The following is a 10741-nucleotide window of genomic DNA, read 5'->3' on the forward strand; positions in this document are numbered from 1 at the left end:
CCAAGCCAAACAGATTCTATTTAATTTCAAAGTTGGAGCCAGTATTGATTTGATTTGAAATTATTTAAACTAGTTTGAATTAAAAGGGCCGGCGGGAAACTAGGCTGGGCCGAATCAGTTTGAAATACAGCAAATCGGCCCAGTAACGCATCCAGTGTGCGTGGGCTTGCTAATAGTGTGGGTCTCGCATGTCAGCGGCTGTTAAACCCGAATCGGTACGAGTTAACGAGAGGCGTTGGATTAAAACGAGATCGGACGGCGCCAGTGCATCGTCTTCTCCGGCGAGAGGGAGCTACGGGCGCGGCGAGCCTAGGGGGTCGGAGGGCTAACCGTGGGTCCGGCGAGCGACGGCGGTGTTCAGGTCGAGGTTGTTGATGAAGAGGAAGAAGCCTGTAGCAGTGGCGGAGCTCGAGGTGGCTTGGATCAATGGCGATTTCACCAGGGCTTCCGCGGCTCCGATCGTCCGATTGGCGCTGCTCCGGCTTCGATTTGATGGGTGGAGTGGTGGTGGAGAAGCAAGGATGGGAGGAGATGATGGTGCGGTGCTTGGATTGCTCAGGGGAGGTCGTTATTTATAGAGGAACTTGGGTGCTGCGGGGCAGGGTTGAAGTCGACATGCGTGCGGCGATTCCGGCGAGAGTTGGGGCTAGGCGATGGCACAGCAGTGTTCTACGTGTCCAGGCGAAGCTAATGGCGGCGACAGCTTGGTCGGGCGGCGTCTGGATAGCTCGCTTTTCTTCCGTGTCTGCGGCGGCGTCTACGGGATCTTGCGCGTCGTCTCCGGCGGTGGTGGTCCAGGGTCGGGTCGAGCGCGTGTCTGGCGATGTCGTGGTGACGCTGCGGTGCTCAACGTGTTGCTGGAGGGGCCAGAGCGAGGGCGTGCTGGTGGGGTGGCGCGTGGCCAGGGCGTGTCCACGACGTGCATGGGCGCGACGCGAGCGGCATCCTGGCCCATTTTGGGCGCGCGTTCTCCGGCGATGCTACGGCGTCTACCTCGGTGCTGGCGGTGCTAGATGATGTAGAGGAGCGAGGTGGCGAGTTTGGGCACTAGGGCCAGTGGTGGAGAGGAAGGGGAGAGGAGATGGCACAACATGGTGGCGACATGGCCGGCATGGCCATGCACATGCTTGCTAGCCCTCCTCTCTTAGGGTTACTATGTTGCATTTAGGTAGAGAGGGATCCAGGGGACCAAGTGGAGTGATTTGGGGCAGTAGGGTTTGGGTAGATCACTATTTCAAATAGTGTTGCATGGATTCCATATTTGTAATTTGCAAATATTGCCCGAATTCGAATGGGTTCAAATGGTTGCAAGATTTGGAAATGGTGTGTTTGATTGAGTTGTAAATGACCAGAGAGAATGAGGGGTGGTGGTGGAATTTCCAAAATCAAAGAATTGCAAAATTTGCTAAGTTGGAGATTGTTCCACATATTAAAAGTTCCAACTTTACATGAGGATATAATTTGATCCAAAGTGAATTTGGCATGGTGGTCTTTACCAAAGTTGTTCACCTTGATGTGCTCTTGGATGAGGTGCAAAGAAATGAGCAAGTTTAGTTTGAAAAATTTGAATTGCAAGGGCTCAAAGTAGGGATCAGACTATAAATGGCAGATTTGACCATTATCATATGTGATCCCATTTTGAGTTTGAATTTGATTTTTTTTGTGTTTTTTTTTATTCCAAAAGTTGTAATAAGTGTTTAGTAACATACTTCAACTAATGGTGAAGACCAAAATGGTCTAGGGTAAAGATTTGTAAAAATGGCATAAGCCATATGTGAGGGTTTTAGGGTTTCAATTCTTATTTGATTTCTTTCTCTTTTTGATTTATTTGGTTTGTGATCTTTACTTGATCACATTAGGGTTTTAGGGTTTATCACATAGACAAGATAACAATCATCATGGCATATCACTCAAATGCACAAGTCCTATGCATGGCACTATATGCAAATAAAAGTTTTTGTTGGCTCTGAATTTTGAATTCTGGAATTCTTCTAACTTTCTTTTTATTGAAAATTTGGGATGTTACATCCAACATACCGTAAAATGCTTATGTACAGATTGGAAAGAAAAAATAAAGGAAAATTGCATCCCCTACCAAAGTTTTCCATTATCATATTTTCCAAGAAACGTTATTCAACTCGGTCACAATACGCACATAGCTTTCTTTTATTAAAATTATTCATCAAAACCATACAAGGAAAATACAAAGATCAAACTGAAGAATCTTGACAAAGGGGGTGATCATGTCGGGGCCTCATGCCCGGACCTCACCAACGCACATCATTAGAAAACCGGAGGCCTCACCAAAACGCTACATATCGAGTCGGGAACTTAAACCGCTAGCAAACCCTAAACGCACACCACTGCACACGCTTGAGAAGTCGTTGCCACCATCTTTCGCCGACCCATCTTTAGGAAGGATCACCGCACTGACCTTGACAAGCTTGCCATCGACGCCGTCATGCCGCCATACAACACCGCCATCCTGCGCGAGTCCAGCAAATTAACCTCGTCCATCACCGAGACTCCGTTGCGCCAAGCCGCCGAGACATGGCAACAACGAAGAGGTAGATGAACACCGCCCCGCCTCAGGGCCCCTCTAGCCGGCATCATCTCCAAAAATGATGGCCCCATGAGGGAGAACGACACCTCAACCGGCATAGTCCGATCCGTGAGACATGGTTCTGAGGTTTCCCTCGGAGCCGACGACCCTTCATGTAAACTACGCGGTGGCCCAACGCCTCCACGCCTTCGAGATCCTGCCGGCGATATGAGCTCCAAAACAGTGCCCCTAACGAGGAAGACGACACCAAGCGCCGCCACTGTTAGGACTAGCCTGAGGTTTCCCTCGTAGCCCGACAGAACTTCCACTGCGGTGTCGCCCTCAAGGAAGGTTAGCGACGCCCACATGCGTCGCTGCAACATCTACCTCGGCAGGAGCCGTGCAAAGGAGTTCTCCCCGGTGGTTGTTCCGTAACCAGGATATCTGTAGACGTAGAACCGTCGCAGGCACCTACCGACGCAGAAGGAGATGCCGTGTCTAGCCGAGGTCCATCCCAACTGGAGAATGCGCCACTGGTGGGAGAAGATCCCGATGTGCCGGCCAAGGATCTGCCGCCACCTGCGGCCCGTTGCTGCTGACCACCATGCACCGCCCTCACCTCCTCCGATGAAAATCGCTACAGGGATCTTGAAGCAACCGCACAAGGGCCTCGCCCCCCCCCCCCCCCCCCCTTCATCAGCTGGCAGGGATTTGCCGGCGGGCTGCAGGAATGGCGAGAAGGGGTGGAGGAGAAGGGGAGGCTGGTGGTAGCGACGATCTAGGGTTGACCCCCTGATCGCCTAGAGGGGGCGATCGAGAGCCCGCAAAAGGTTGACCCCCTCATCGCTTTGGGGGTGGGGGGGACCCAGGGCCTTAAGGTAGCAAATAAATTCACAATGTTGTATGCTTGTACCGCAAATTCCATTTTGTGTCGGTTAACACATGGACTGGAGAACTGAACACACCCATCATGTGCAACCATATATGGAACAGTCAACGGAAGAGCTGTGAAACATTAACAAAGCTGAAATCCATTGTAAACCATGCGATCGGCGTGTTCATTTTGAAATCATGCATACATGCTGGGTTTATTCTATTCCATACGTGTGAACTTTGAAGTCAGCTACTAGACTGGCGACAATTAATTAGCACCGTGCAAACCCCATATGACACGTTCTCCAGACAAGAATATCTTGGAAATGTCAGAGATCGCAGCATCATCTGTGTGCCCATCAAGCATCGGTGTTGGCTGGGGGAGCTTCCGTTGCAGCCGCGGCGGCAGGTGCTTCGGTTGCAGCCACGGCGGCAGGTGCTTCGGTTGCAGCCGCGACGGCAGGTGCCTCCGCTGCCGGAGCAGCAGCCTGCACCGGAGTGGCTTCGGCCTCCCAGAAGGAGGTCTTCTTCCCCGTCTTGGAAACCGTCTGGAAAACATCTTCAGGTGTGACGTTGCCTTTCACGGTCACCTTCTGTTGCTCCATGTCTATGTCGAAGGTCTCCACACCTGCTTCCGGGGAGAGAACAAAGATAAATTAGCAGTGAAATCCAAGCATTACAGGTGCGGATCCAATTATTTCAATCCGAAGTTGTCGGTTTCAGTTGTTGCCGTCATAGTGTAGTCGGTCCTCTTTGTGGCTAAACCGGCTGTGATCAGTTTGTGAAAGCTTTGATGGCATGTGAAGAGATAACAGATACGTGGAGAGAAAATATAACCTTGCATTTTGGTGAGGACCCTTTTGACAGCCCCCGAACAGCCTCCGCAGGACATGGCGACCTTGAGCTCAACAGTCTGCCGACAGCAAGATGAAATGATTTTGTGTCTGTTAAACTCAGCACACCATACAAGCAAGATCTGAGCTTATTTCGACTCAATTAACCTGCACAGGTTTCTATAGAGAACAAACTAAGAGTCGTCAGCTCGATCCATATGGCGCACTGCTTTCTTGCCATTTCTCGATACCAGAATCATGGAGTTCATCAGTAAGAAAGATAAAAGGACGAGAGCTGAAATTGTATTGTTCTCTCCTACTTCGTATTCACCTTCTTGGATTGATCACCATCACATAATCGCTAAGAGAAGCCATAACATGAAAGAACTTCTAAACAAAGAGATGTTTGCTAAACCAGGAGGCAGGGAAGGAGATGCCCGGATGGTACCTGAGACTCGGCTGCCATGGTTCGTGGCTGAAAGATGGATGAATCAAGAAGCTCGAAGAGTCGAAGGCTGGAGAGGACTGCAACACGGTGGTGGATGTCGATTTACGTTGGAGGGGGAGAGTTCGGTGATGCCTGTGCCTGTCCTGGATTCATGGATTGGGGGCGACTTAAATAGACACCGGAAGAAGACGCGTAGAAGCAAAACACAAGGCGGTGGACCGGTGGGTGGACGTGCACCAAACACGCATAAAGTACGGGTGAGAAAAGAATCCTCCTCGATCGGAACGGATGGGCAATGTTCGTGCCTCACCAGACCGGGCCAGCCGGCCGCTGGGCGTAGTAGTACAAGTGCCGGAAGTACACCTCCCTTGTGCAGTACAGATGTACATTTGCAATTTGCGAGATTCTGTTTCTCCAAGGCCAGGTGCGAATTGTGTCAGTAATCAGTATCAAGCATTTTGCTCACCGGCTGCTATTGCAAACTTTTCAATTTCTTGTACTCTCATAGGCTTTGCACAACTTTGCATCAGCCTCTCTTTTCCAGGTAACTCCATCTACGGTAGTTCATTTGTTAGTTTCTGCCATATATATGTTCTTGTAAGGTTTCGTGAATAATTTAATAAAAAAAAACCGTGTGCATCTTTTGGATGCAGAAGCTGGACTGATATTTCCTCTATTTCGAAAAAAATATAGTCCTACCTCCGTTCCTGAAAAAAACTCTATAAATTTTCTCATAAGTCTTTGTGATTTAACATGCACATCTTGGGTTAGCCTCTATCTAGGTACTTTTTTTGATAAATAAACCACGTAAAAATGAGGTAAAGTGTCTTTTAGTTTTTGAGATCTTCTGGAGTGTAGATGAGTTGGATTTATAAAAATGTATGTCTACAACTAATGGATGTCTCGTCCTGTATAAGTATATATGAATATATTTCTAGCTCACTAGGTTCCATTTTGTTATCTTCTCACTTTGATTTCTGGCTTATCTAAGAAAGATAATCTTTGAGTCCCTAGCTATCACTTTTGGGATATTCTGTTATGTATTAAAAAACTTACAATTGAATGATGCTCGTTAGATTTTAATTAGAGACATAGCTATGTTACAAATGGCTTCTTGACATGTTTGTTTGTTTGTTTGTTTGTTTGTGGTGCTTGTGTTTGTAAGCACATTGTATCTGCCGTTTGCGGCATTATTAATTTCACGCGGGGCTAAGGCCTTAAGTTTAACCTGCTTGGCTGCAAAACAATGGAATTAGCAATCAAACTTATGTGTCACTTTGAAGGGCACAATACATCTGTGCAGGTAAATTCTTATATGCAATTGGTTTTCATGAATTTTGATCATAAAAGTTATTTTTCGGAAGGGAATGTTGAGTGAACCAGATTGAAACAGGCAAGGTCAGATGCTAAAGTTAGTGATGCAGCACTTTGAAGCAAACCGTAATAGCATATTTTAATTTTTTTCTGGAGTAGCACGTTGGCATAAACATTACCTTCTAAGGTTACGATGTGTGCCTCAATATGTTTCGGTATATCAGTGTACATGGGGAAAATCTTGAAGTTGGCACAATTTCTCTTGGTGCGAAAAAATCATCATTGAGATTAGCTTAATTTAGACCAGTAGATTTTGTTAGCTTAACATCTGTTTATCGGTTTTTCTTAATTTTCGCTCTGTTGGTTTTATACTCTGTGTGCGGTCATTTTTTATTGTTGCGCTTTTTGGTTTTTAGTGCTTTATTCTAGCAAAACAGTGTGCTTTTAGAAGTGTATTCTGGATAAAAGAGGCATCAGTACGTTATAGGTCTGTATGTTCATGCCTATCTGATAGGGCAAAGGTGTCCGATCTTTCGATGAGATGAAGATAATTCGATTTGTTGGTGGAGTTCGTGCTTGACGATCCGACTACACGTGCAAAGCTCGTGCGCCAATGCAATCGCTAGGAAAATCTCCGGGAGTTACTGATCTTGCGGGAGCACCATCCTACCTGAAATCGAGAACAAGTAAGAACTAAAGATGCAATCAGAATATTGCAGGTAGAGATGAAAGCTTGATAGATAATGGTGGGATTCTGAATATTCGGTCTTGTTCTGGGCGTTGGCCTCAAAAAAAGTACACGTAGTTGCAGCAATTGGCTAACTTTTAATCTAATCAAAATCCAAATTCTAATGACGGCTACAGAGGGATATATATGGGGGAAGTGAAGGGATTTTCGTCCAACCAGCTAGGGTTGGCCAAAAACACGCCTAAACGGGCCTTCCACCACTTATATGGTCTCTTAAAATCCCCTAAAATACCTAATCCGAAAATACATGGGCCTGGCCCATTAAATAAGGTGACGCAGCACCAATAATAACTCTTGGATGAATTTTATGATGGGGAAACTTGTAGAATTCATCCAAGCATCGTTGCTCCATTATGGTGGCGTCATCTTCAATCCTCAAATGCTTGCTGCCATCTCCTCCATGCGTGATCATGCTCCAATGCTTGTCCTCCTCATTCATGCTAGGACCATCATTCCTAAGAGTAACAAACACATCTGATTTAGGCAGCATTATATTGTCATATATATGAGGAATAGTTCCAAGAAACGAAAGTACCTAATAGTTAAGTTGCTTGGCACGAGCTCCAGTGATTGGTCCTTGTATTTGTGTGGTTGTAGGTACATGATGTCTACGCGCACTTCTTTTCCTATAGACAGTGTTGGGCCTCCAAGAGCAGAGGTTTGTAGAACAGCAGGAAGTTTTCCCTTAAGTGGATCACCCAAGGTTTATCTAACTCAGGGAGGAAGAGGTCAAAGATATCCCTCTCATGCAACCCTGCAACCACAAAGCAAGAAGTCTCTTATGTCCCCAACACACCTAATACACTTGTCAGATGTATAGGTGCACTAGTTCGGCGAAGAGATAGTGAAATACAGGTGGTATGAATATATATGAGCAGTAGTAACGGCACCAGAAAATAGCTTGATGCTACAACTGGCGTGTGGTTGATGGTGGTAATATTGCAGCAAGACAGATGCAGAAAAACAAGAAACAAGCAAAGATGATAGCAGTATTTGGAAACAAGGCCTAGGGATTATACTTTCACTAGTGGACACTCTCAACATTGATCACATAACAGAATAAATAAATGCTATACTCTACACTCTCTTGTTGGATGATGAACACCACTAATTGTGTAGGATTACACGAACCCTCAATGCCGGAGTTAACAAGCTCCACAATATTCGATATTCATGTTTAAATAACCTTAGAGTGCATGACAGATCATTGCAATTACACCAAGTACTAACATAGCATGCACACTGTCACCATCACACTATGAAGGAGGCATAGATCACATCAATACTATCATAGCAATAATTAACTTCATAATCTACAAGAGATTACAATCATAACCTACGCCAAGTACTACACGATGCACACACTGTCACCATTACACCGTGCAGGAGGAATAGACTACTTTAATAACATCACTAGAGTAGCACATAGAATAGTAGTGATACAAAGCACATTGCAATCATAAAGGGATATAAATAAGCACTTCACTATGCTATTCATAACAGTGAATAAGTATTCTGTGAAATATAGCCTAAGAGACCCACACGGTGCACACACTGTCACCTTTACACACGTGGGACAAGGAGTCTCCGGAGATCACATAAGTAAAATTCACTTGACTAGCATAATGACATCTAGATTACAAGCATCATCATATGGATCTCATTCATGTAAGGCAGCTCATGAGATCATTGTATTGAAGTACATAGGGAGAGAGATTAACCACATAGCTACCGGTACAGCCCTTAGCCTCGATGGAGAACTACTCCCTCATCATGGGAGACAGCAGCGGTGATGAAGATGGCGGTGGTGTCGATGGAGAAGCCTTCCGGGGGCACTTCCCCGTCCCGGCGGCGTGCCGGAACAGAGACTCCTGTCCCCCAGATCTTGGCTTCGTGATGGCGGCGGCTCTGGAAGGTTTCTCGTACCGTGGCTTTTCCGTATCGAAGATTTAGGTCAGGGACCTTTAAATAGGCGAAGAGGCGGAGTCGGAAGGTCGACGAGGTGGCGACACAACAGGGGGGCGCGGCCCACACCCTGGCCGCGCCAGCCTATCATCTGGGGCCCACAAGGCCCTCCTCTGGTGGCTCTCGGGTGTTCTGGAAGCTTCATGCAATTCTAAGATGCTGGGCGTTGATTTCGTCCAATTCCGAGAATATTTCCTTTACTAGGATTTCTGAAACCAAAAACAGCAGAAAACAGGAACTGGCACTTCGGCATCTCGTCAATAGGTTAGTTCCGGAAAACGCATAATAATGACATAAAGTGTGAACAAAACATGTAGGTATTGTCATAAAACAAGCATGGAACATAAGAAATTATCGATACGTTGGAGACGTATCAGCATCCCCAAGCTTAGTTCCTACTCGTCCCGAGTAGGTAAACGATAACAAAGATAATTTCTGAAGTGACATGCTACCAACATGATCTTAATCATACTATTGTAAAGCATATGAGATGAATGCAGCGATTCAAAGCAATGGTAAAGACAATGATTAAACAACTGAATCATATAGCAAAGACTTTTCATGAATAGTACTTTCAAGACAAGCATCAATAAGTCTTGCATAAGAGTTAACTCATAAAGCAATAAATTCAAAGTAAAGGCATTGAAGCAACACAAAGGAAGATTAAGTTTCAGCGGTTGCTTTCAACTTGTAACATGTATATCTCATGGATATTGTCAATGCAAAATAATATAATAAGTGCAATAAGCAAGCATGTAAGAATCAATGCACAGTTAACACAAGTGTTTGCTTCTAAGATAGAGAGAAATGGGTAAACTGACTCAACATAAAAGTAGAAGAAAGGCCCTTCGTAGAGGGAATCATTGATTGCTATATTTGTGCTAGAGCTTTTATTTTGAAAACATAGAGAGAGCATAAAAGTAAAATTTTGAGAGGTGTTTGTTGTTGTCAACGAATGGTAGTGGGCACTCTAACCCCCTTGCCAGACAAACCTTCAAAGAGCGGCTCCCATGAAACATTTTTATTTTTGGGTGGCACTCCTTCCAACCTTTACTTTCACAAACCATGGCTAACCGAATCCTCGGGTGCCTGCCAACAATCTCATACCATGAAGGAGTGCCTTTTTATTTTAGTTTTATTTAGATGACACTCCTCCCCACCTTTGCTTTCTCAAGCCATGGCTAACCGAATCCTCGGGTGCCGTCCAACAATCACATACCATGGAGGAGTGTCTATTTGTAAAATTATGAAAGTTAATTAATTTGGGGTTGGGAATCCCATTGCCAGCTCTTTTTGCAAAATTATTGGATAAGCGGATGAAGCCACTAGTCCATTGGTGAAAGTTGCCCAACAAGATTGAAAGATAAACACCACATACTTCCTCATGAGCTATAAAACATTGACACAAATAAGAGGTAATAACTTTTGAATTGTTTAAACATAGCACTCAAGCAATTTACTTTGGAATGGCAGAGAAATACCATGTAGTAGGTAGGTATGGTGGACACAAATGGCATAGTGTTTGGCTCAAGGATTTGGGATGCATGAGAAGTATTCCCTCTCGATACAAGGTTTAGGCTAGCAAGGTTATTTGAAACAAACACAAGTATGAACCGGTACAGCAAAACTCACATAAAAGACATATTGTAAGCATTATAAGACTCTATACCGTCTTCCTTGTTGTTCGACCCTTACTAGAAATTATCTAGACCTTAGAGAGACCAATTATGCAAACCAAATTTTAGCAAGCTCTATGTTTTTCTTCATTAATAGGTGCAAAGTATATGATGCAAGAGCTTAAACATGAGCACAACAATTGCCAAGTATCAAATTATCCAAGTTATTATTCCAATTACTACATGTAGCATTTCCCGTTTCCAACCATATAACAATTTAACGAAGAAGATTCAACCTTCGCCATGAAAATTAAAAGCTAAGAACACATGTGTTCATATGAACCAGCGGAGCGTGTCTCTCTCCCACACAAGCATTTATTCAGAGAATAACAAAAAAGAAAA

At 44.9% G+C, this 10741-nt stretch overlaps 1 protein-coding gene across 1 annotated transcript; it reads right to left on the reverse strand.

Annotated features, from left to right (window-relative positions):
• Window positions 1-3572: 3572 nt before the first annotated feature.
• Window positions 3573-4856, reverse strand: LOC127334625 (copper transport protein ATX1). Its single transcript, XM_051361125.2, has 3 exons — window positions 4697-4856; window positions 4253-4328; window positions 3573-4043 (listed from the first exon to the last, which is right to left on the reverse strand). Exons 1-3 carry the CDS (start codon window positions 4712-4714, stop codon window positions 3775-3777), a joined length of 363 nt encoding a protein of 120 aa, XP_051217085.1. The 5' UTR covers window positions 4715-4856; the 3' UTR covers window positions 3573-3774.
• Window positions 4857-10741: the final 5885 nt, after the last annotated feature.

This window comes from Lolium perenne, chromosome 6 (genome assembly GCF_019359855.2).
Source record: "Lolium perenne isolate Kyuss_39 chromosome 6, Kyuss_2.0, whole genome shotgun sequence".
NCBI lineage: Eukaryota > Viridiplantae > Streptophyta > Magnoliopsida > Poales > Poaceae > Lolium > Lolium perenne.

Coding starts and splice junctions, on each gene's coding strand:
- LOC127334625 (XM_051361125.2), bottom strand. Junction 4,044..4,252: donor GGTCCTCACCAAAATGCAAG/GTTATATTTTCT, acceptor CCCCGGAAGCAG/GTGTGGAGACCTTCGACATA.